Source organism: Geotrypetes seraphini, chromosome 13 (assembly GCF_902459505.1).
Source record: "Geotrypetes seraphini chromosome 13, aGeoSer1.1, whole genome shotgun sequence".
NCBI classification, from domain to species: domain Eukaryota; kingdom Metazoa; phylum Chordata; class Amphibia; order Gymnophiona; family Dermophiidae; genus Geotrypetes; species Geotrypetes seraphini.
In genome coordinates this window covers 75,693,270-75,720,969 of record NC_047096.1, presented here as the reverse complement: position 1 = coordinate 75,720,969, position 27,700 = coordinate 75,693,270, and the positions used below count along the sequence as shown (strand labels likewise).

At 40.2% G+C, this 27,700-nt stretch overlaps 1 protein-coding gene across 1 annotated transcript in view; it reads left to right on the top strand.

Moving 5' to 3' along the window:
* Nucleotides 1-27,700, top strand: part of LOC117347426 (roundabout homolog 3-like) — a 64,738-nt gene that overhangs the window by 5,876 nt on the left and 31,162 nt on the right. The window contains exons 3-6 of the mRNA XM_033918353.1: nt 3,980-4,185; nt 7,777-7,858; nt 16,826-16,947; nt 24,250-24,466. Of these exons, the coding sequence (XP_033774244.1) occupies nt 3,980-4,185; nt 7,777-7,858; nt 16,826-16,947; nt 24,250-24,466 (627 nt within the window). The remainder of the gene's footprint in view (nt 1-3,979; nt 4,186-7,776; nt 7,859-16,825; nt 16,948-24,249; nt 24,467-27,700) is intronic.

The window sequence follows — 27,700 nt, the reverse complement described above, 5'->3', positions numbered from 1 at the left end:
GGAAAAGGACAGGTTGTTCACTCTCTCCAAGGTTGGAAGAACGAGAGGGCACTCTCTAAAATTGAAAAGGGATAGATTCCATACGAACGTAAGGAAGTTCTTCTTCACCCAGAGAGTGGTAGAAAACTGGAACGTTCTTCCGGAGTCTGTCATAGGGGAAAACACCCTCCAGGGATTCAAGACCAACCTCAACAAATTCCTGCTGAACCGGAATGTACGCAGGTAGGGCTAGTCTCAGGGTGCTGGTCTTTGACAAGAGGGCCGCCGCGTGAATGGACTGCTGGGCACGATGGACCACTGGTCTGACCCAGCAGCGGCAATTCCTATGTTCTTATGTTTACAAGGAAGGGAAAAATTTACAATATATTGTAAGGAAGAAAACAGAAGGTAACAACAAGAGGTAAAGGGTAAAAATGTAAGATAACCATACTGTTCAGAATAAGAAGGTCTACAAAGTGGATACATCAAATGCCTTAGTGAAGCAGTAGGTCTTTAGCTGTGATTTAAAATTGTTAAGAGATTTTTCCGACCTTAAGTGTAGTGGTAGAGAGTTCCAAAGAATGGGGGCCATTACAGTTTTGAAAAAGGCCTCACCGAATAGTTATTAATAACAGAAGAAAAAGATTATTAAAAATAATTGACCCCGCCCCCCCCCCCCCCTTTTACAAAACTGTAATACTGCTTTTAGCGCCGGACACGGCAGTAACATCTCCAATGCTCATCGAATTCGTAAGAGCGTTGGAGCTAAAAATTGCGCCATGGTTTTGTAAAAGGGGGGTGAATGATGTGTAAGATTTTGTGGTAAAGAAAATCTTAAGACAATTCAAATTTATTAATTCCTGACATGCTTCTTGTTAGTAATTAGCAGTGACATTTGGTCAGACATTTGGTGAACACTCTTGGAGAGGAGGCAAGACCGAAGGGCAGCACCTTGTATTGGTAATGACAATGATTGATCATGAAGCGGAGGTACTGTCTGGAGGCCAGATTGACCGGTATGTGAGTATATGCCTCTTTGAGATCGAGGGAGCATAGCCAGTCGCCTTGATTGAGAAGAGGGTAAATAGTGGCCAGAGAAAGCATCCTGAATTTCTCTTTGACCAAGCATTTGTTGAGCTCGCGAAGATCTAGAATGGGTCTGAGATCTCCTGTTTTTTTGGGGACTAGAAAATAACGGGAGTAGAATCCCTGCCCCTTTTGATTTAGAGGAACTTCCTCTATGGCGTTCAGAAGGAGGAGGGATTGAACCTCTTGAAGAAGGAGGGAAGACTGAGGAGTGTTCAAAGCAGACTCTTTTGGCAGACTTTGGGTAGGAAGAGTCTGAAAGTTGAGAGAGTAGCCGTGGCGGATGATGTTGAGGACCCACTGATCCGAGGTGATGATTTCCCAACGCCTTATGTAAAAAGCAAGGCGTCCTCCTATGGTTCTATAAGAAGTGCCCAAAAGTTAGGCGCTGAATTAGGCACCATTCAGCGCGATTCAAATAAAATCGGGTGCTGTTTAGTGAATCACGCTGAGTGGCACCTATTTTGGAGGCGTCCAATAAATAGGCCAGCTCTAGGCACAACTAAAAGTTAGGCTGCCAGGCAAGCGCTTAAGCATGCTTAAGAGCAGCAATTCTGTAACAAGGTGCCTAACACGTAGCCACGCCCACACCTACCGTGCATAGTGCCTATTTTTTTGAAGGCCGCCTAAATTTTTAGAGGTGCCTTGTTACAGAAGCGCTCTCTTGATAGGCGCCTAAGTTTCAATTATTGCAGATTGAAAAGCTTAATTTTCAATCAGCTTAAAAACTCAATTTAGAAAGGCGCCTATCTAGTTGGGCGTCTCCAAAATAGGTGCCTAACATTAGACGCCAGTTCCAGAATTTGGGCCTTAATGTAAAAGTGAAAGTACCTCATTTTTATCCCAACATCCTGATTGATCTACAATTCAAATTAAATCAGAAAACATGCAAACCTGTACAACTTTTAATGAACTCAGCGGCTAGACTGATCATGGGCATTCCTAAGGTTGTTCCTATTACTCCGATCTCAAAAGCTCTCCACTGGTTACCTGTTCAACAAAGAATTTGCTATAAAGCTCTGTCTGTCGTTCATCAACTATTGGACTTCTCTTCTCCTACTTGTTTTCAAAGCTTATGGGAAATCTAGCAACCCGCAAGATGTCTGAGATCTGAGGGAGGGATGTTGCTCATCAGTTTAAAAGAAAATGGGATTCGTTATGTTAAATCTAGAATATTGATTTTCTCACTTGCCGGTAAGAATCTTTGGAATTCAATTCCAAGTATAATAAGATTATGCAAAGATGGTATGTCTTTCAAGAAATTGTTAAAACACAATTGTGGATGCCTTTCTCTAACTCTGTGGTTATTATTTGTGTTAGATTTAAACAATTCCGTATTAAGGAAGTTTTGTGGGGAAGATTGACTTATTTGTTTACGGCATTTTATAATGTTTGTGCTTGAAATTGTGGATGTAAATGTTCTGCACATCGCGTAGATTTAAGCGATTCATAAATTGTTAAAATCAATCAATCCTGAATATTTCATTCATCATATTACCAAATATTTGCAGGTCTCCAAAATCAAGGCCTACAATTTGGCAGATAAGAATTATTATAAAAAAAAATTTAGGGTCACGTATTTGAGCTAGAAAAATCCAAGAGAGTGGTACAGTATAGGAGGTGACGTATTGCTGCGCTGAAAGAAAAATGGACTTAGGGGTAATTGTATCTGACGATCTTAACATGACCAGATAGAAATGGCGAAAACCAAAAGACTGCCTATCTGGCAATTGGCTAAGCCGATACTTAGCACTAACCATTAAGGCCCAGGTTCTAAAAACAGTGCCATTAGGAAGGTGCTAGTAGACGTTCTACCGGCCCCTAAGTTAATACAGTAAAACCTTGGATTGCAAGACAAGCAAAGCATTTGATTAAATTTTAACTTGATATACAAACAATGTCTTGCAATACAAGTACATATAGTATACACACGTCACATCATCGCAACTAAACCTATGGTTCTTCTCTCTCTGACACTACGTTGTGTAGTGACTGTTCCAAACAAGTGAGGCCTTGCAATACGAGCACATAAAGTATTTTGTATTAAAGTTTCTGGGCCGTGGAATGAATCGTCTGAGTTTCCATGATTTCTTATGGAAAAATTCGCTTTGATGTACGAGTGTTTTGGATTGCTATTTAAATAGTTAGTGAATGTTGCTGTCCGGTTAAATAGTTCTGAATATGGGAGAAGTAGTTTATGCTTTTATTAAATTTGATATACCACCTTTTCTTACCAGATAACAAGGCAGTTTACAAATCAAAGGTGCCTTGTAGTGCCAGGATGGAAAGGTAAAGAGATGAACAAAAAACACTAGAGAAAGTGTCAGTTCAACTCAGCTCAACTGCATGATCTTCAGTACCTGTCTAGGCTTTACAGTAAATAGGACAGGCCTGTTGAAATAGGTACGGCAAGTCTTTAGGGCTACTCTGAAACTAAGAAAGGGCAGTTCTGTCCTAAGAGAGAATAGACGGGAATTCCAGAGCATTGGAGCTGCACAAAGGAACAGTCATAATATTGGGCTGATATTATGTTCTAAGATTGTATTATATTTAATTTTCTATGTGATAGTGAATTGCCAATTGTGAATAAGTATAACCTGCACAAAGTGCCTTGTTGGGCACACTGGATAGACCACACTTATACCATATATTAATGTTAAAAAGGCACTAGGAAGTGGGAGCAGTTTGATTGGTTTATTCTAATGGTATTGGATCATTCCACTATGGGATGTAGATGTTGAAGATAATACCTCCCTGTTCTGTGAGATGTTCTGTGTGATATTGACATTATGAAACTGGATTTAATGAGCTGCTATGAACCATGAGCCTTATACAGTTTTATTTAATCTTAATGGTTTCCTTGCATAGGTGAGAGATAATTTAATAATGTAGCTTTCTTTCGTTCTCTTTTTAGTGACATCAGATTACATCCCTCCAATTATCCAACAAGGCCCAACCAATCAAACCTTGGCTGTTGAAACAACAGCACAGCTTCCCTGTTATGTGACTGGAACCCCCCCGCCAAGCATACAGTGGCTAAAAGATGGACAAAGTATTGCGGGCAACGACCCCCGAGTTGAATTATCAGACAATGGATCTCTGCAGATCACAAATCTACAGGTATAATGTGGTGTGGTTTTGGGAAAGGAAACTGTTAAAAGGAGGAAACACAGCCACAGAATCTGTAGAATCTTTTTTACGATCAGGGCCCTCCATATTGAGACTCACTGGAGCCGATATTCAGACCATGGGATAGAGGCTGGTTAACTTCTGCAGTCGTCGCTGACTACCAATATTCAAGGCCGGGCCATTTCTGGTGATCGGCATTGAATATCCGGTCTGTTTTTGGCGAAGCCAATTTGGCTAAATAAGTTATAGTGGCCAAAGATATTTGGCTGCTAACCTTGCCTAGTCAGCATTTAAAACTGAGAGTTATCATGCAATATAGCTGGCCATGGTCAAGCTGCTAACCGCTAATAATCGGTAGAGATAGCCAAATATCTCATGCTGAATATTAGTGGTTAGCCAGACAAATGCTATCTAACTGGCCAGGAGATTTTCCTGGCCGTTTAAATAGCACTGAATATCTGGCAGACTGTACTCAGAGCTGTAATTACATTACATTAAGTTAGTATTTATGGATCACTAATAGAGAATGACACGGTGACAAAATTCATCACCGTTCCCGTCCCTGCGGATAACCATCTTCATGTCATTCTTTAAAGAGAGAGGGAAGTATCAGAGTATGAATGGCCACAACCACTGACCCACAAGCTTTGCTTTGAAGTATGCTGGTGTAGAAGGACTGAGGTTGAAACAGACACTACAGAATGACAGTCTCTGGTATCCAGAGCAGATATTGTGATGTCATAATGCCTCATTCCACCAGTGCCTAAGAGCCAATCACATCAGTGATGTCACAATGGCTTCATTATCCTTGGCTCCCATAAGAATCAGAGTATGAATGGCCACAACCACTGACCCGCAAGCTTTGCTTTGAAGAATGCTGGTGTAGAAGGACTGAGGTTGAAACAGACACTAGAAAATGACATGGGATTATTTCCCGCGGTTATCCGCGGGGCCGGGAACGGTGATGAATTTTGTCACCGTGTCATTCTCTAATCACTAATATACCCCAGAAGGCGTTCGATGTGATTTACAATTTAAAAGACCCTGGCCATGTCCAGGATTTATATTATTTCATTAGAGTTCGTAGATATTTTGGTTTGTGTTCGTGTAGGGATATGATTATAGTTTATGGTTTGGAGAGAAGATTGGTCATATTTGGTTTTGTAATCTTGACATTATGGGTTCTGGTATGACTGTGACTTTCCTGGTTTGTGGGGTGATGGGTATAAAGAGAGCTTACAAGGGGGTGCTGAAAAGATCTAAGTCCAACCAACTTCAAGCGTTATTTTGCCGCTGTAGCTGAAAAGAGTGTTATTTTATTTTTTAAAGTGCCAATTTGCAGAATTGTAAGGCTATGTTTTGACATTGTTTCAGATCGTTGATTGAACCATGTCAACGAAAGTGTGGAATTTTCAAGCCCTCATGAAGTTCCTATTCCTGCAGAAGAAAACTCCAAAGGAAATCCATGAATGTATGAAGCAAACATTGAGTGACAAATGCCCATCATACTTCACAGTGAAGAAGTGGTGTGCAAACTTTCAGTATGGAGATTTTGAGACCGAAGAAGCAGCAAAGCCTGGGAAGCCTCAAATGGTGTCAACTCCTGATTTGGGCAGAATGACAAATAATAGCTAAAGCAACTACTGAGACACTACAGATATCCAGGGAACGTGTTGGGGTGTACAATCCACGAGCAGCTGGGTATGCAGAAACTGTCAGCCAAGTGGGTGTCCAAGTGGACACTTCCAAGTTGATTTTGCAGTATTTTCAGCGAGTTGGTGCCAACGTTTTGGAATGACTAGTTATTGTTGATGAAACATGCTTACATCACTATGATCCTGAGACAAAACAGTCCGTTCATTGGGGCACTCAAGTTCTCCAAGGCCAAGGAAATTCAAGACACAAAAGTCAGCAAGAAAAGTCAGGCCACAGTGGTTTTGGATCAGGAAGGTGTTGTAATGACTGTTTTCCAAGGGGCCAGACAGTTAATGCATAATACTATTTGTACCACAGTAACTTGCTGTGTTGATTAAAGGAGGTATTGAAAGAAAAAAAGGAGAGGGAAACTGCGGAAAGGAGTTCTCTTTGTTGCAAGACAATGCACTTACTCACAAGGCTGGCAAAACCAAGGATGTTTTGATGCAGTTAAAGTTTCAGTGCATAGACCATCCAGCTTGTTCACCAGATCTTGCTCCATCTTACTATTTTCTGTTTCCAAATCTTAAAAAGAGTTTGAAAGGGTGACAATTTTTGAGTGGGTCAGAGGTGATTGCAGTAGCGGAGCAGTATTTCAATGACCAAACATCAGAGTATTTTTTTGGAAGGGCTACAGAAACTTCAGACATGATGCACCAAGTGTGTTGAACTTAGTTGATGAATATGTGCAATAACTTGTAAGTTTCATGGCTCTACGATATTCCCTTCTTGGTTGGGCTGAAAATTTTTTTGTACCCCCTCGTAAACATAATATTGTATTCCCCTTTGTCTGTAAGGGGGGAGATATTTTTTTTTTTTCTCATCGGGGGGAGATATACTGCAAGACCCTATTGGGTAATTTGGCATCTTTGCGCACTCCGTCAGATTCTGAGCAATCTGTTTCAGCAACTCATGCCCCCCCCCCCTCCGAAATGGTTCCCCTCCTGATGACGGCCCCGAACTATATTTAAAAAAAAAAAAAAAAAAATTGTCAGGAGGGAAGCCCACTTCCTCATGCTTCGGCTTCCTGGGACCCCCACCTTTAAATTACAGAGAAGCAGGAGGGATGCCCTCTCCTTCCTGCCGCTGGGTGGCCCCCCCCAAAACTGACTCCCCTGATGCCATGACCTCCCCATGCCAGGACTCCTCTCCCCCACCCAACCCCCATTCTTAAAAAAAAAAATCAGCAGGAGGAATGCCCACTCCCTCCTGCCTCAGCCACCTGCTCCCCCTCCCAACTCTCCCCCCCCACACCCTGACCTGCCCCCATACCTTATACGAAGAAGACAGCAGGAAGGATGCCCTGTCCCTCCTGCTGGCAGGCCCACTTCTTCAAAACAGTGGGCCTTCCCCTTCCCGGTGCTGTGTATGTGTGAGGGGGCATACTTATGGGCAGGCAATGGGCATGGTGCCAGTATCCACGCCTAATTTATAGAACACTATACGTTACAGGCATTACATGGAGAACTTTGGCATGCCAAAGACCTGACATAAATGGTCTTGTTTAAAAATAAGTACATCAATACTGGTTAGTTCTAATGTTCTATAATGGAATTTTGGCTCCTTGCACATCGAGGCACTCAGTTATAGAATTCACAGGAGAGTGTGGCGCAGTGGTTCAAACCCCAAGCTGCTTTTTGTGACCCTGGGCAAGTCACTTAATCCTCCACTGCCCAAGGTACATTAGATAGATTCTGAGCCCTCCAGGACAGATAGGGAAAATGCTTGAAGTACATGTATGTAAACCGCTTTGAGTGTGGTTGAAAAACTACAAAAAGGTGGTATACAAATCCTTATCCCCTTATATGAGGATTAACATATCTTTTGTCCCACAGTGAATTTTTTTGGGGATGTCCCTCATGTATCCTTTTTCTCTTTGTTCTTCAGTTAACAGACTCAGGACTGTATATGTGCATTGCCACCAGCTTGACTGGAAAGACTATATGGAGTGGATATCTGAAAGTACAAGGTACGATCACTGACTTCTCACCATTGGAAGTGTGCCTGATATGAAGATACAACATGTATTTTAATGCTCTCAGGCAGGCCAGCTCCTGCTATAGAGACTTTCCAGGCTTGCAAGGAGCTTCAGTGGGAATCAAACCCGGTTTCCTAGCCCACTGTGTAATCATTAGGCTACTCCTCCACTTTTTGGGCAGAGAATTGGATTGAATTTGTAGGGTTGGGGGGATGTGATGGTGGGAGTTGGGGGGATGGTAGGGCTTGGGGGGTTGTGGTAGGGTTGGGTGGGATGTGGTAGGGTTGTGATAGGGGTTGTGGGTGATGTGGTAGGGTTGGGGGGATGTGATGCTTTTATTATTGTGGTTGTTTTGGGCTTGGTGGTAGACTGGAGGAGGTTGGGTTGAGGGATGGTAGAAGAGATCGAAGATTTTATCATTCATCTGCTGATGGTCAACTGTCTTCAAAATTCATAAAGAACTTGTTATTCTTATTTGGAACTTTCAATTTCATATAGAGTAGAATAAATGAATATATCTGCTGCCAACACTGCTCAGTTAAGCCCAAAAAGATCACAGCAGATGGCATGCGTTGTACGTAACGATTGCCATTAAAGCCACATAACATCATAGATTCCTTAGTGAGTTTTTTTGTACTTAATCACAAGTCAGTGCATTAATATAAAGTCCCACCCCATGTAAAATCAAAATTGTGGCTTAAATTATTCTAAACAAATATTCAAGTGTCACACTTAGCTTTCATCCAAATCGACTTGAATTAGGCTTAAAAAATGATCCGATGAGGGTTCTCATTTCATTGCCTGTACAAGTAGCTGGTACCTCCTCAGGGTTTGGAAAACTGCAAAAGAGATGGAGAATTCCTTTCCAATCAACTTCAATACCATGTAAAAAACGCAAACAAGCTTGATGACGTCAAAGATGTCAATAAAGGTTTTCAAATATTTGACACTGGTACATTCAAATAATGGTGCTCCGTTCCATGATTTTGTTTAAACCATTTGGACTAATGTCAGAAAATTTAAATACCCATGATTGCTCTTTGTAAATGAGACTTTCTATGCCCAATAGAGGAACAGGAATATGATCCAAAATTGCAGAAAATGACAAATCAACAGATCTGTAACAGTGCTGGTATTCAACTGGTTCTGGTGAGACCCATTTGTACTCATTCACACATTTACATGCAGCTAAGGGCTATTTTACTAAGCTGCGATAGTGGTTTTAGCATGCCAAGCCCATCCGTCCGGCAGGCCAACCATCCTTCGAATGGGCCTGATTGGCCCAGGCTGCTCAAATTTAATAAAACTTTTTCAACTTTTTTTTTTTAAAAAAATTTTTTTATTTAGTATTTGATGATTTCCAGATCCAGTGAAGCATTTAGATGTGGGGAAGCAAGATGGCAGTTGAGGAAATGAAGGATCCTCACTTATTTCTCAGCCGGGGGTGTCTCCTACCTCCATCCCAACTGATGCTTTTGTTGTTCATGCTAGAACCCATAATGATGGATCTAACATACATTTTGTATGGCTTTTTTTAATATTTGATGATTTTCAGACTTTGGTGTTAATGAAGGGAAGTATCATGGCTCACTTCTCCCAGCTTGGGTTGTCTCCTTTCTGGGTCCAATTGATATTTTTATTATTCATGTCAGAACCCAGACTAATGGATCTGATATTGCCCTGCTAGAAGCCTTGCAAGCTTTGGGAATGCTGAAGCTGATGTCATGGTCAGTATGGATTTGAGAGAACCACCACTCCAACCCCAGATGAAGAGATTGTCTCTCCCATTGGCCAAAGTATACCAACTCAGGAAGGACATGGAAGATGGAGAGGAGATCTTAGTGGAACTGTCGAGGACAGCATCTGGGAGTGATGGGGTGATTGTGTATGGCCTGGGTGTCAAAGTCCCTCCTCGAGAGCCGCAATCCAGTCAGGTTTTCAGGATTTCCCCAAGGAATATGCATGAGATCTATTAGCATACAATGAAAGCAGTGCATGTAAATAGATCTCATGCATATTCATTGGGGAAATCCTGAAAACCTGATTGGATTGCAGCTCTCAAGGAGGGACTTTGACACCCCTGGTGTATGGTGATAAAGTGTCAAGCCTGGATCTGAAAATGTGGCCCCACAAGTATTCTTGGCATCTACTAGTAAAACTGAATTTGCTGCTAGGGAGCTTTTTTTCTTTGCCGACTTGTTTTGCATCCTGGTCAGCTGTGGTAACTTTGGAAACAATTTGAGAAGTTAATGCTGATTTAACCGAGGTGTGTCAAGTTAATAACTTGACTCAAAATGTTTGCTAACTTTAAGGACACTAGGATTAATAAATGTTCAGAAAATATATAGTAACTCAGATTGAGGATCAGTTGAATTAATTGAAAAAGAGCTATGATTCTATTTGGCATCTTCATAATACTATGGTAATATATTGGGGAATCTACTCCTCGGGATGGAAAACTTTTAAAATACAAGGGATCTTCAAAATGTTTCTGCTCTTTTATTTTCTCAAAAGCAAATTAAATCACTTTTCTACATAATCGCCCTGTTTCTCCTGACTGGTCACATGACATTCTACGACACACTCTCTTACTTCTCCTATCCCAACCATTTCCCATGAAAATATGACAAGTGTAGAAACTTTTTGAAGAACCCTCATACTTCCAGGAATTGAAATTTATGGGTTTTGGTCCTTCTCTATTCTCTGACTGTATCTTCAACTGAAATGCTCTGGAAATAGTGGATATATTGTACAGTATTAGGAATATTCTCTGCATCTTTTAAAGTTTATCTACTGGTTAAGACGATGGACATGGTGAATCAATCGTGGTATAGCGATGGTGCAAGATTCCATATTGTTTCTTGTTGATTTAAATAGCAGCTTTTGCATCATCAACTGGTTAGGAATGGGTCCTGAAAATGTTTTATAAGAATCAACAGACGCTGTTTTATAGCTTGAGAATGTGAGTTTTCCTGAATGTAACTAGGGAAACCCAAAAGAAATTGAAGCAATTTCTGTTATTGTTCTCAGGGTTGTTGGTTTTTTTTTTTTTTTTTTAAGAATTGGTGGACTTTGACGCAGTGAGTCATGATTTACCAAATCAAGGGCTGCCAAGAGGTCTTGATCAAATGGGTATAAATGGAGGTGGTAGGCCCAATAAATATGTGCTGTGTAACTTATGGAACCCAGACTGGAATGAAGAGTATTTCTTGTTCATTGAAAGCTTCTATACTGCTACTAATAACTGGGCAATCAATTCAGAGCAATTTACATGAGCTTCTGTAATGGTGTTACAATACATGAGCTTCTATAAAGATATTGTAATACATGAGCTTCTGTAATGGTTGTACAAAACAGAGTTTGAGCATTTCTGTGATGGTTTTCCATACAAAAGCATCTGTAGTGGTGTTACAGTACAGTTTCTGTGATGGTAATTCTATACTGCTCCAGAAGGGACTAGCTGATGGTTTTGGAGCATTTAGGCATCATGGTATAGTACATTTACTTTCTTTTACATTATTTGATTTTTTTTTTAAGATAATTAATAAGGTTTGAGGTGGCTAAGCTCTCAGCTATTTTTAAAATAATGGGCAAGTTTGACAATAGGATGATAATTACTGTAGATATTAGGTCATGCATCTTTAATATATGGATGAATAATCGCATGTTTCCAAATACAGGCTCTAAGCCACTTAAGGCTAAGAATCATCATTTGATGCTGAAAAGGTAGCAGATATATCTCAAATTGCTTGATAAATTTAGATGGCCATGTGCTGCAGTTGTAAGATGAGTGAATCATTGGCGAGGGAAGATTGAATGCCTGTTAAGGACCTAGCATCAGATGGTGTTCTAATAAGAGGAACTTGGTGACTGTCAGTTATGAATTTTCTTAAAAATTAATGTGCTAGTCCCTGTGGTATAATAAATGTGGAGCCATGAGGCTCCTGAGATGGATGGTGTATAATTTTCTTGAAATTTGGAGACATTTCTATTGGCCCTGAGTATAAATCCTTGTTGGCATTCACAATGGATTCTTTTTAGAAGAAGCTGTCAAACCTTTGTATGTAGAAAAGTGTTGGGCACTGTTTGTGTTCCTAGTGATAAAGCTGACCTTTAAGCCAAGATAATTTTTCATTTATCATCCTTCTCCCTCCATGGCCAATTTTGCTATTAAATCTTTATTCATTTTTATACGTACAATAAGTGTGATAATACATAAACACATAATATTCAGCAATAATACCAATCATAAAATCTTATCTCCCTCCCTTCCCACCCTTTCATAATAAGTAATTAAATTAATTTTGCTATTAAAAGAGATTGTGTTCTTTCTTGTCTTGCCCCAACTCTGGAATGCTTTACCCAAATCCCTTCCCCTTGAAGCCTCTTTTCCCCAATTCAGATCAGTTCTCAAGACATCTCTGTTTCAAGAAGCCCGAGGATTGGGGCTGGGCTGAAAGGGCTTCCGTCAGGACAATGACTCCGCTCTATAAAAGGCGCCTACAGATAGACACCTAAATAAATAGGGGCCTACATCATGCACCTAAATTAGTATATTGGCTTTAATAAGCTCATAATTGAAAACAACAAAAATTAATTAGGTGATAGGCACCTGAAGTTATGATGCCGCTGTACAGGTCCATGGTGAGGCCTCACTTGGAGTATTGCGTTCAATTCTGGAGACCACACTACCGGAAGGATGTGCAGAGAATCGAGTCGGTTCAGCGAATGGCCACAAAGATGGTCTGGGGGCTCAAGGATCTCACGTATGAAGAAAGACTGAATAAACTGAGGCTGTACTCACTTGAGGAACGAAGAGAGAGGGGTGATATGATTGAAACATTTAAGTACATCACGGGCTGTATCGAGTCGGAAGAAGATATCTTCTACCTCATGGGACCCTCGACCACCAGGGGGCATCCGCTAAAAATCAGGGGAGGGAAGTTCCATAGCGACTCCAGAAAATACTTCTTCACTGAAAGAGTGGTGGATCATTGGAACAAACTCCCACTGCAGGTGATTGAGGCCAACAGCGTGTTGGACTTTAAGAGAAGATGGGATATTCACAGGGGATCCCTAGGGGAGTGAAACCAGAGGGCGGGTATTTGGAATGGGCAGACTTGGTGGGCTATAGCCCTTTTCTGCCGTCTTTTTCTATGTTTCTATGTTTCTATCTTTGTAAGCATTATTCTACATAAGATAAGATAGGCACCTAATATGGCCTAACCTGAAAGTAGGCGTGTTTAGGGATGGAGAAAGACAGGCACTGGTAAACATGATTCTCTAAAGCAGTGGTTCCCAACCCTATCCTGGAGGACCACCAGACCAATCGGGTTTTCAGGATGGCCCTAATGAATATGAATGGAGCAGATTTGCATGCCTGCCACTTCCATTATATGCAAATCTCTCTCATGCATATTCATTAGGGCTAGCCTGAAAACCCGACTGGTCTGGTGGTCTTCCAGGACAGGATTGGGAACCACTGCTCTATAGGACTTAGGCACCTATAATGTAGACTTTTAAAACCGTAGCCTACATTGTAGGTGCCTAAGTTTTAGTTAGGCACAAGTCTGTAAAGAGCACCTAAGTATGACTGATATGAAAATAGATGCCTACCTTTGGGTGCCTATCTTTTATAGGCGCCCATTATAGAATCTGGCCCTTCTTGTTTTTAACAAAGAAATAGAAGGGAAGATAATGTAATGTATGAATGGAAATGATGAGCAATCAATTCTAACTATGCTAATAACTATATCAAGCTCTCTAAGTGCCCCAAATTCATATACATAAGACACAAAAACAGCCTTCCATTTCTTACTGTGTATTCAATCACCAGCAACCCGACCACTCTACCTATAGAGATGGCGGCGGCGTTCTTGACAGCAGTTAAATAATGCCGAACCCGAGTACACTGTACACCCGTGATTACGTGGCAACAGCGTCACGGGCCGGCCTGCCGGTTTTAAAGAGATAGTAACACTTTTTACTGGAATTGTATATTCTACATTGTATACTGTTAGAGGAGCCTACCACCCAGTAAAGCTAGATCAAGGAACCCCACTCCAATTCAGCATTCAAACCAAAAGGTGTTACAGTATTTAGGGAATATATCCATCTCTGTTCTTTATAATTTAGCAGTTCATCATAATTATATCACAGTTCACAATAACTATATCAAGGCCATTATAGCACCTGATAAATAAGGTTTAGATCAATGATTTCTAAAAAGTATATATATATTCCTAAAGATATTAGTACTAAATCACAATCCCTATTAATTTAAAGCAAATAGTGGTGGACATATCATAAATTATACAGACTTCAGTCTTTGGAACCTCTTATGATGTATAACATTACAGGTTCCTGTCTTGTATATTGTTATAATCATCTCAATATTTCCATTCATACATTACATTATCTTCCCTTCTATTTCTTCGTTATCAATTAGTTGATTTTCAGGGATGATATACATTTAAGGCCTCATTATACATTATCTTTACGGTATTTAGTACTAATATCTTTATGAATATATATATATAGTTTTTGGAAATCATTGATCTAAACTTTATTTATCAGATGCTATGATGGCCTTGATATAGTTATTAGCATAGTTAGAATTGATTGCTCAATATTTCCATTCATACATTACATTATCTTCCCTTCTATTTCTTTGTTATCGATTAGTTGATTTTCAGGGATGATATACATTTAAGGCCTCATTATACCTTCTTGTTTGTAGCCATCATGCCTTCCTCTTCCAGTAGTTTCCTTTTTCTTCTATCCTATCCATTTTATAGACATTCCTTTCTTTTTTCTTATTTTTCCTTGATTATAAGCCTCTTTGCCACGCACTCATGAAGAGCAGTATACAAAATTTTAATAAACCGCAAACCAGGCTGCTCTTTTCTTTGTGAGAACAAAGAGGGTTCAACGTGAGAGCTGCTAATTCATCAAGCAATTCGATGTGAGTGCCTGTTACTCAAGAGATAAAGAGAAGAAGGAACATAAGAACATAAAAATAGCCATACTGGGTCAGACCAGTGGTCCATCTAGCCCTGTATCTTGCTTCCGACAGTGGCCAATTGGGATCACAGCTGTATAATAGAATCCCAAATAATTGCAACATTCTATGCTGCCTATCCCAGGGAAAGCAGGGGCTTCCCCCATGTCTATTTCAATAGGAGACTATGGAATTTTCTTCTAAAAACTTGCCCAAAACTTTTTAAATCCCAGATAAAATTAGCACATCCTCTGGTAACAAGTTCCAAAACTTGACTTATTTGTTAAGTGAAAAATATTTCCTCTTATTCATTTTAAAAGTATTAACATGTAAATCCACTGAGTGCCCCCTTTTACCCATTCTATACCACTCAGGATCTTGTAAACCTCTATCATATCCCCCCTCAGCCATCTCTTTTCCAAGCAGAAGAGTCCTATCCTCTTCAGCCTTTTCTCATATAAGAATTCCATCCCATTTATCATTTTGGTCACCCTTCTTTGAACCTTTTTTAATTCCATTATATCTTTTTTGATATACGGTGACCAGAATTACACACAGTACTCAACGTGAGGTCACATCATGGAGTGATGCAGAGGCATTATAGTTGTCATAATTTCTATCCTTTTCTTAATAATCCTTAGCATTCTGGGGGGTTTTTGGCCGCACCACACACTGTTCTTAATGTGGCCATGCATCATTCCTGAATCTGCTACAAGAGAAGTGTAGGAGTCTATGCCACTGGAAATGCAGCTCAGTGAAATCAAATGAAGCTACAACTGTGTTCTTAAGTACGAGTCGTACTTGTCAGGCATCTGTAACTCAGGGACTGCCTATACTTATGTTGCTTCTTTTCTTCATTTGGGTTCTTTTTCCATTTTTTGAAAGATGTTCTTTTGACTCTGATAGTCTCTTTCACTTCACCTTTTAACCATGCTGTCATTTTCTCTTCTTTCTGCCTTTAATAATATGTGGAATTCATCTGGTCTGGGCTTCCAAGATGGTATTTTTAAACAACGTCCATGCTTCATTTAAAGTCTTAACCTTTGTAGATGATCCTTTTTTAATCATTTCCTCATTTTATCATAGTCACCCTTTCAAAAATTAAATGCTGTTACAATAGATTTCCTTATTGACTTCACTCCAGATATTAGCTCAAATTTGATCATGCTATGATCACTGTTTCCCAGCAGATCCAACACTGATACCTCTCATTCTAAGCCCTACATTCCACTAAGAACTAGATTTAAAATAGCTCCCCCCTCTAGTTGGTTTCTGGACCAGTTGCTCTAAGAAGCATTTATTACATCAAGGAATTTTACCTTCCTAGCACTCCCTAATGTGATTTTTGGAGTAATTGAAATTACCCATTTTTACTCATACTGTTGCCCAGTTTGCTAGCCGTCTAACCATTCTGAGCTCCCCTGAGAAAATAGTATAGAAAATTGAATAAATAAATAGTGGGAAAAGTTTCAGCCTCTGATAACCAGAGCTGGTATTGTGACATCATAATGCCTCATTCCATCAATGCCTAAGAGACAACCTCATCAGAGGTTGTCACAATGGTTTGATTGTCCTATACTTGGTTCACATAAGAGAGTGTGGCGCAGTGGTTAAAACTACAGCCTCAATACTCTGAGGTTGTGGTTTCAAACCCACGCTGCTCCTTGTGACCCTGGGCAAGTCACTTAATCCCCCCATTGCCCCAGGTACATTAGATAGATTGTGAGCCTACCAGGACAGATGGAAAAATACTTGAGTACCTGAATAAATTCACATAAACCATTCTGAGCTCAATGATATAGAAAACTGAATAAATAATAAAGACAAAAACAGCTCCAGGTAGCCTCTGGGAAAGCAGCTTCAGTTGAAGAGGATATCTATCCATCTTGGGTATTTTTGGTCTTGGTTCTTGCATGCTGCCTGGTGAATTATTTTCTAACAATCCTTCTAATTTGCAGATGTCGGCCCCACAAAGCAGGGAATGGACCTCTGGCAAGAGCAGCATGAGCTTAAAGAGATCATGGTTCACCTTCAGGCCCCCATTGTTCTCAACTCAACCAGCATCCTGGTCACCTGGACTGTAGGTATCTCCAGGATACAATGTTAGCTGCCAGCATAGTGAACTATGAGCAGGAATCAGAGTCTCCAGGCCATCTTCTGTATCACTGCTAATTGTGTACTGCAGACTTCTAAAGTTGTTCCGGATCCTTTTCTAGATGTGATACCATTCATTAGGCTAGGGATAGGCAATTCCTGTCCTCAAGAGCCAGAGCCAGGTCAGGTTTTCAGGATATCCACAATGAATATGTATGAGATGGATTTGCATGCACTGCCTCCTTGAGATGCAAATCTATCTCATGCATATTTATTGTGGATATCCTGAAAACCTGACCTGACTCCGGCTCTCGAGGACCGGAATTGCCTACTCCTGCATTAGGCTAATGCAAAGATGATAATATCCATGAGCTCTGCAAGTTCACAAATATTTTATACTGTAAAGTCTGTCTCTATACCTGAACAAAAGCCCTATGTGGTCCTGAAATTTCATGAATGTCATTTGGGTGTTTTTCCTATTGAGGCGTGTTCTATACACACACTACCTTGGGTGATTCTCTTCATAGAGGTGGTTGAGGTGGTTAATAAATCCCAACAAATAAATTCTGGGTTAAGCCATGCGTAGGTCTTGCCTTAGCTATGCCCACTGTTTGTTTTTACTGTAATCCACTTAGGCTTTAAGCGGAATAGAATTTTTAAAAATAAATAAATAAATATCCACTCTCCAGTCTTTTTTGATGACATCATAGGAAATGGTCATTGATCATGCCCTAAAATATATATGATATGTCCCTAACCACACCCCCTTTGAAGTATCCAAGATGGCAGCCTTCATGGGTCCATCACATGGAGAGTGTCATCTTTGTCTACCATCATGATGATGCCACGTGAGGATACGCTACATCACAAACATTGCTGCCTCCATGTACTGGGCTTTTTAAAAATGTAGAGAGAAAACATGATTTTTTCAAGAGAGTAAAAACTCTTATGCAGACATACGAGAAGAAATACAGTTTAAACTTTAAGCCACGTGCCATTCACATTTGATAAAACAGTTTGAAGGATTTTTGTAAAGATTAATTTGTATTACTACAGTTATCTATTTGAAGAAATATATGGTTAATATTAAGCCACTACAGTCAGTATTTTCTTTTTTAAACACTGCCTGTGGTAGTCAAAAATTATTCCAATATTCAAACCGCGAGAGACAGCAGGCTATCTCCCACGTTCAGCGACGAAACTAGAAATTCAATGCTGGCTCCGTATCTTGCTCTCTTGATTGAGCTTGCAAATGTGTTTGAAAGGTGCTATGTCACAAAAATATTACTATGAAAATATGTTAGTCTATCCAGTAGTTACCACCGAGGAATCGCAACATTTAGATTTTTTTAAACTGAGGTTAGCCACCATGCTACCAGACTGCCAGAAGAGCGGTATCATTTAAGACCACCTCTTGAGGGTGATGCAGTAAAGCAAATGCAGAACGATGAGCTCCAGAAAGAAAGGAGGGTTACTGAATTACTAGGAATGCTGGGGAGGTATATAAGGACGACCTCCAGACAGAGGGGCCATTTTGGGGGCAGTTTGAAACCTGGGTACCTCCTGTTCGGAAGGGCTTAAAGTATAATAGTATCTGGACATCCACATTCCATCATAGAATATTCATGTAACCTATTATTAGCGTACCTTACATTTTTTTATTTTTAATAAATTTATTCATTTGTTACAGAAATATAAGAATTTACAGGTAATTACACACTTTTCAAAGTAAAATATATACTAAACATTAAGATATTTGTCAAGTCCACATTATTATCGGGACTAGATATCTACTGAAAAGGTCACATCAATGAAAATAAAATAAAATATCATTGTACCTTTACATGACTCACTTACACCACCCACAGAGCTGTAGAGTTACAGTATATATTAGTCATATTCTAACGTACCTAAATTTTTTTTCACTAGAAATTTTGTTCATGGGCCGATGACAATTCGAGAGTTCTGAACACTGCCTTTAAAATGATAACTGGAAGGAGTGGCCTAGTGGTTAGAGGTACAGCCTCAGCACCCTGAGGTTCTGAGTTCAAATCCCACACTGCTCCTTGTGACCCTGGGCAAGCCACTCAATCCTCCATTGCTCCAGGTACGTTAGATAGATTATGAGCCCACCGGGACAGACAGGGAAAAATACTTGAGTACCTGATTGTGAACCTCTTAGATAAGATAGGCGGCATATAAATGCCTAAAATAAATAAACTTGTGGAGTGTTTTCTCTTTCTGATGGTCCACTAGACATTTTTTTTTTTAAATTCTTTATTTAATTTTATAGTTTGACATAATAAACAGTCAATTCAAAGAAATATTCCAATACCAGTCTCAACCATTGTTAACAAATAATCAAAAAGATAAATTTAAATGGAAAAAATAGACAAAACAATAGTACAGTACAATATAAAAAATGTTTCCTTAAAATTCTAACTATACTGGATTGGAAAAAATTAGACCTCAAATAGGGGGGAGAAAGCTACATTTGCTGAATTTTCAATCAAACGTTACTAAGAAAATACAGATGGTGTTGAGTAGAGACAAGGAACCCAATTAAACTAAGCAGGTTGTAACAACAATTCTCTCAAGAATATTAAGTTTGCTCTTTTGCAGAGATAAATTTTATCAACTGCTGAGGTTCAAAATAAACATGTCTATTCCCCTGATAGACCATCACACATTTACAGGGGTATCTGAGCACGAACGTAGCACCCAACTGTTTTCTTCTCTTTTGGGTCATCCTTGACACATCAGGATACATTCTCACAGTTTTTGTCATAAATGGTATGTCCTTAAACTTGAAGAACAACTTAAGCATCCATTCTCTGTCAGAGACTATAGCAAACTGCACTAGCAGTGTCGCAGTTGCCGGTAACTCATTATCCGACCTCTCTAGAAAATTTGTTAGGTCCAAACTATCAGCAGACAAATTCTGCTGGCTTGGTTCCTGAACAAGTGTCCTAGTTGGTAAATAATATATTTTAGTGAGGGGTGGATAAGAGGTTTCGGGCACTTTCAAAATCTCTTTCAGGTATTTCTTAAACATATCTTGTGAAGAAATAGTTGATAATTTTGGAAAATTTATAATCCGAAGATTACATCTTCTGGTCATGTTTTCCAGCATTTCAACTTTAAAATTAAGATTTCCACTGTCTCTAACCCACACCGAGGCCTGGGACTCCACAGATTTTATTCTGGTCTCATGACTATCCACTTTTGTTTCCACACTAGATAGTCTATTTTTCAGTTCCAAATTTTCAGAAACAACAGTAGTATATCTTGTGGTAAGTTGCTGCATTTGAGATCCTAAAGAGAGTTGTAAAGTAGATATTGCTTCCCATAATGTTTCCATAGTGAAAACTTTGGGCCTCTGCATAGGAGTTAGTTCAAACCCCAGACCCTCTGTTACAGATAAGTTACCTAAAGCCTCAGCTGGAGATACATTCAATTTCAGGAAATCCTGAGGAATTTGCCTTTCCAATTTCTCCAAGTGCTCAGATGTCCAATTTGGCTTCCCTTCTCCGCCTACCGAGACGTCTCCCGATCTCGTTTGTGCTGGTGAGGGAACACCCTGGGGCGCTCCGACCTCCATCTGCTGGTCTAACGCCCCCGGGCGACTCGGAGGACTCCACTCCTCCGGAGACAACGATGTTGCTTCAAGGGAGAGAGCTAACGCTTCAGCCGGCGTGTCTCTCCCTGCCGAAGAAAACTCCGGATGACTCGCTCTAGTCCCACGCTGAAGGAAAGCATCCATCGGGCCCGCAGCTGCCACCGAAGATTCCTCCGGGAAAACCTGGAGCTTAGACTTGCGTTTGACCATCAGGTAAAAAAAAACTAACAGCTCCAAAGCCTTTGTGAATGCTCAACGCCAGCTACTCGCGGCCATCTTGTCAAGCACACACCCCCCACTAGACATATTTTTAAGAAAAGCACTCATTTTTTTCATGTTAGCTTTTGTATGTAGGTTTCTTTTATAATTAAAAAATTATTTGGGTTCTTTTTCTCTACCTGATTGTCTATATTATTTTGTAAGATGCCTAGAATTGCTTCGGCAGAGATAAATGGTTAAAATAAATAAATAAAAACAATAAGAACATGTAAAACTGAGAGTGTTCTGTAAGTGCACATGTGAGAGCTCTGCCCTGCCCCCCTGCTAATACGCACTAGTCCATGAGCGTCCTTATAGAATCAATAAGAGGCGAAAGCTGGACACTACGGAAACAAGACAGAAAGAAGATTGACTCCTTTGAGCTTTGGTGGTGGAGAAGGATTTTAGGCGTGCCGTGGACCGCCAGACCTAACAAATCGATTCAGGAAGAGATCCAACTGGCTATGTCACTTGAAGCCCAAAAGATGAAGCTACGACTGTCTTATTTTGAGACGAGAAAGATCACTGGAGAAGGACGTCGTGTTTGGGAAGACTGAAAGAACCAAGCGGAGAGGGTGACCTGCAATCGTATGGCTGGACACATTGAAAACAACCACGGGGATGACGCTGGAGGACCTTTCCGGACTAGCACAAAACCGATTTCTTTTTAGATCTGTAATTCCTCGAGTTGCTAGGGCTCAATCACGAGTCGACGGCCCCTAACTAACGAATCAGCAATTCAAGCTGCTACTGGGCATTGATTCCATCCATCATAGCTCCATATTGAAAAAAAAAAATTCACCATAGTTCAAATGGAGCAAAACTACAACAGTTCTGCAAACATAGAAACAACAAAATATGCTTAACTTGCAATTGATGGATGACAAAGTCCTTGAATAGGTGTCACAGCAGCTTAAAAAAATAAAATCCTTCCTCAAAACCCACTGAAAGTGAAATGGTCCAACGGCTTTTCTTTCCTCAACACAGACTGCGTTTCACGGATCAGCTTCATTATCAGTACAAAGTTTCAGAAATCTGCATATTGAAATTCTCAAAAAGAACATACATAACTCCGAAAAAAAATGAACATATGATAAGTAGTAGTAGTAACAGTAACTTCCCCACATTTCTATAGGGAAAAGGATTGGGACTTATATACTGCCTTTTTGTAGTTTTAAAATCATATTCAAAGTGCTTTACATAAAGGTACTTCAAGCATTTTCCCTGTCTGTCCCAGTGGGCTTACAATCTATTTAATGTACCAGGGGTAGTGGAGGATTAAGTGACTTGTCCAGGGTCACAAGGAGCAGCTTGAGATTTGAACCTACAACCTGAGGGTGCTGAGGCTGTAGCTCTAACCACTGCACCACACTCTCCTCCAATGCAATAGTAGAAGTGAGCCAAGTATAGAACAATGAAGCCGTTGTGACATCACCAATGAGTTGGCTCTTAGGCATTGGTGGAATGAGGCATTATGACATCAGGGAAAGGGGCTGGGACTTGTATACCGCCTTTATGTAGTTTTGCAACCACACTCAAAGCAGTTTACATACAGGTACTTCAGGCATTTTCCCTATTTATCACGGTGATCTGACAATCTAATATACCTGGGGCAGTGGAGGAGAGTGTCACATGGAGCAGCGTGGGGTTTTGAACCCAAAATCTCAGGGTGCTGAGGCTGCAGCTCTAACCACTGCACCACACTCTCCTCCAATGCAATCGTAGAAGTGAGCCAAGTATAGAACAATGAAGCTGTTGTGACATCACCAATGAGGATGGCTCTTAGGCATTGGTGGAATGAGGCATTATGACATCAGGGAAAGGGGCTGGGACTTGTATACCACCTTTATGTAGTTTTGCAACCACCCTCAAAGCAGTTTACATACAGGTACTTCAGGCATTTTCCCTATCTGTCCCAGTGGGCTCTCAATCTATCTAATGTAGTGGAGTGGAGGATTAAGTGACTTTCCTGGGCACATGGAGCGGTCAGAGAAGCTTGGGGTGGACTAGTTCTTTAGAGGAAAAGGTTACTAGATCAAGTTGATGACCTTTTTCATGGGTCTTTACTGGGGGCAGCATGAAGAAATCTAGAGAAGCAATGAAGGAAAGAATACCTTTGACGTCACCCTGTTTTTCCTGCTCTAGGTGAATGTTCAGATCGACGATCAGTAGGTTATATGGCCCCACAGTTGAGTTGGTAAGGAGGAATTCAAAGAAGTTATCCTTGGCGGTGGACCATTTTTTGGGTGGGATATAGAACAGTGTGATGATTAAGTTATCGTCTAGCTGGTTTGCTGATAGTTTGCAAGAGAAAATTTCGAGATCAGTTGAGGATTGTGAGGCTAAGATGGTATAGTCAAATGAATCTCTTACAATAATGGCTAAACCTCCCCCTCTTCCCTTGCTTTTGGGTTGGGAAATGATTTTAAACCCAGGTGGGAGGCAGTCGCGTATTATGATATCACTGTCAGAAACCAGCCATGTTTCAGTTAGAAGTAGAAAGTCAGGGTTGGTCTCCTCTAACCAGTCTTTTACCAGCTGTGATTTGTTCCTAATAGAACGAATGTTTAAGTAAAAGCCTTGGACCTTTTGGAAGAGGGGGGTCTATAGTTGCTGAGTAGGTAATTTTCTTCAGCATTAGAAAGAATATATGGGAGCAAATAGCCGTGGAGACTGCACTCTCTAGAGGTGAAGAAGTGCACTGCCAAGCAAGTGAATCACTGCCGGCATAATACGTCTGTAAAGGAAAAGATGGCAAAAATAGAAGAATCCAAGTGACAGAGAGAGGGAAGACCAACATTTACCATTGAGCTGCCATCTCTGGAACAGTTGCCCACCCCTGCATTAGACCCTCTCTCCAAAAATCACTTCATTGGCTCCCCATCCGTTTTCGAGTACAATTATTCAAACTCCTCTTACTGACCTTCAAATTCATTCACTTAGCAGCCCCTCATTATCTCTCTTCACTTAAGCCCCCTTATGTTTCCCTCCTCCCCTCTATAAACTCCCTCCTCCCCTCTATAAACTCCACGTCCCTCCTATCTGTGCTCTTCTTCTCCATTGCCAGCTCCAGATTTCATTCCTTCTGTCTTGCTGTGCCATATGCCTGGAACAAATTAGCCGTATTCCTACAGCGGGCTCCGTCTCTGGCAGTGTTCAAGGCCCAGTTAAAAGCCCACCTCTTCGAGACTGCTTTCAACTCCTAATTCCTCTCACCTTGGGTTCTGCATCCACAACCCTATGCATCATGTCTGTCTGTCCAAGTTAGATTGTAAGCTCTTCTGAGCAGGAACTGTCTATTAAATGCCAAAATGTACAGCATCCCCAACCCTTTATGCCATATCTGTCTGTCCAAGTTATTAATGCAGGATTGAAGTATTCACTGTATTATGTTGGATTTCCCTGTCTCAGGTAGATGTCCAAGCTGAGTTCATCCATGGATTCCAGTTAATGTACCGGAGCAGAGCAGACAACTGGCTGGTACAGGAAGTGAAGTCTTCCTCCAAGCGTGGTACTGTCCTGCTGGAGCTGAAGAAAGGCACAGAGTATGAGATCAAGATACGACCCTACATTGATAACTTCCAGGGCAAGGATAGTGAGGTGCTTGTCATTCAAACCCCAGAAGAAGGTAAAGGATAGAATTTTAAGAAAAAAGAGTAAAGGACAGTCATAGCGAAGGGAAGGAGTATAAAGGACAACCAGAAGGAAAGAATATCAAACAAAGAGGGGTAGAGATAATGAATGATATTCATAGATGGAGGAAGGGAGAGCAAATAATATCTGTGGAGAAAGTGCTGGTAAATGATAGCTATGGGAAACAGTATAATAAAGAATACCACCGCCCCAGGCGCCTTCTACCCTCACTATACCACTGGGAACAATGATGGATATTATAAGATCTCAAATATCCAAGGTGAATAGAATTTTTAATTTATAATTTGATCTTTCCCATGCATTCAATCTGGTTAATCATTGCTAAGACTGTTAGATTATATTGGAATTTGAGGAGACGTGGCAAAATGGTTTCAGGGTTTGTTTTTTTTGTCTAGATCAGGGGTAGGCAATTCCGGTCCTTGAGAGCCAGAGCCAGGTCAGGTTTTCAGAATTTATCCACAATAAATATGCATGAGATAGATTTGCATCTCAAGGAGGCAGTGCAGGCAAATCCATCTCATACATATTCATTATGGATATCCTGAAAACTTGACATGGCTCCGGCTCTCAAGGACCGGAATTGCCTACCCCTAGTCTAGATCATATAAAGTTAAGATGCATTCTAGATTGTCAGAGGGTTGGCAACCAGTATATTCTTCAGGGATTCCCACTGTCTTCTCTTTTCAATGTATTTTTACATCTTTTATGTTTTGAATTAGAGAGGTTTAATTATTCTACATTCATATATGCAGATAACATTACAGTATTATTACCTGTTTTAGGTAATAAAGATCAACTTGAGGAAATATTTAAGTCATTGTATAAATGTACTAGATCAATGGATGGTGGATAATCACCCTACCATGACGTACTCATGCTGCTTGAGGGCACCTGAGGCACATACCATATGTTCCACCTAAGGTCTTTCTGGCCTTTGTTGGCATTGCCGCCTACTGACTCCCAGTTCAACCTTTGCCTTGTTGTGCAATGTCTCCATACTCCTGTGTATGTAAACTAAGTTTCCAAGTTTATTTAAGATTTGATGGATCGCTTAATTAAACTTCAAAGCGAAGTACATAATTAAAAACCATACAACTTTCAGGGGGACAAAACATGCCACATATATCCACAAACAAGACTTACGCATAGTGAGCGAAGAGGGAAAGAAATACAATATTTTAAAGAAAATAAAACAAAAAGGGAATGGACAAAAGGGAGGGCGACGTTATAAGAAAGAAGGTCGCAGGGGCAGACCCTAAGGAGTGATTCAAGACAAGAGTGCTAGCAGTTGAAGGCATTTCAACTTACTCTTAAATCGGTCTAACATGCGTGAATAGGGAGAGAATTCCACAGTTGTGGAGCCGTTACAGAAAATATATATTGTCGGCGCGTATTGATAACCTTGCGAGAGAGAACTGTAAGTAAATGCTGATCGTTAGACCTAAGAATTCTTGCATAGTCATGTACCCATTTTAGGATCCTGGGAAGGACAGACTATAAAACTAACATAACCCCCCCCCCCCCTTTTACAAAACCATGGAAGCGTTTTTTAGCGCAGGCTGGCACGCTGAATGTTCTGCATTGCTTCCAATGCTCATAGGAACTCTAGGAATGTCGGGGGCAGGGCAGAGCATTCAGGGGCCGGTCTGCACTAAAAACATGTTCCGCGGTTTTGTAAAAAGGGGGCTGAGGTAAATTAATAAATACATTTCAACTGAAATTAAAGAAAAAACAAAATTGTTAATAGTAGATCCTCCCACTGTAAGTCATCAAGAAATTATTCTGTCAGTTGATAGGAAGGATTATCTACTAAATACAGTAATTAGGATTTTGGCTGTACATTTTGATAGTACCTTATCATTAGAATCTCATGTCAATCTAACAATAAAGAAATCTTTTGGATTCTTTTTGAAATTGAGGAGAATTTTCGCTTACTAGTTCAAACTTTGTTTTTGTCGCTGATAGATTATTGTAGTATTATTGATTTAGATTGTCCTAAATCCTTATTATGGAAATTGCAAACTTTACAAAATACTGCAATTCGATTGATTTACGGATTTCAAAAAAGGAGATAGAATTACACCAACTCTGCTGAAGCTTCGCTGGTTTCCTGTAGAAGCCAGAATTTCGGCTTAAATTCTTCTGCATGCTGTTTAAAATTTATCATGGAGAAGCACCTTCTTGTATGTCTCCTTTGCCGTGTTATTCAGAAGCAAGATTACTTGGCTTAAGACAGAATTCGCCTTTTCGATTCCCAGAGGTGAGAGGAAGAAAGTATATGAGAATATTTACTTCCACTTTTGCTTTCCAAGCTTCCAAACTTTGGAAAAATTTACCTGACCATATAATGTTAATGAGTAATTATAACATTTTAAAGAAGTCTTTGAAAATTTATTTGTATAATGAATATGTGTTAAACTGGGATAATTTCATCTGTTTTAATTTGTGTTGTTTTTTTATTGTAATTCCGGACATTTTCTCCAATTCTTGTTATGTTAACCACAGTGAACTTCATTGAGATATTTGCGGTATATAAATCAAAACTGTATTGTATCGTATTGTATTTAGCCTCCCCAAACAGCTGAGCCACCGACCGCCTATAGCGAGCAGCAAAACGCTCCCTGGCTGAATTTTTGGTGGATTAAGTTTGCTTATTGGTATTATTATGCTTGCTTTTCTCCCTTTTTAAAGGCAACCTATAGCTAGAGATTCCTGCTTGCCTTCTGAGAAAGCAAATCTGCTTACCTGTAACAGGTGCCATCCACAGATTGCAGGATATCAATCCTCACAAAACTTTCATGCCTCTCAAAGGACATGGCGTCTCCTTGTATCTATAGTACTTGATCAGGGACACCCTGCACATAGTCAACTGAGCATTTCAAAAAGCTCTAACAGCTTTGTAAATGCTGCTTCAAGAGGGGCTCCAACACGTCACCCAATTTTAACAACTGATATCCTGTTGTCCTTGGAAAACATCTGTTACAAGTAACTAAGAGGGTCTTTACCTTAAGATAACATAACTTTATTTTTGTATCCCACCACAATCAAAAGAATTCTAGGCGGTTTACACAAAAGAGTAAGAACTGGACAATCAGCGAAGTGCAAAATATGAAAATCAGAATACAGCATATTAACTAAAAGACGATAAAAATTTAAATTTACGCAGTAAAATTATTATGTTGAGGATAAAAACATCAAGTTACGAGAT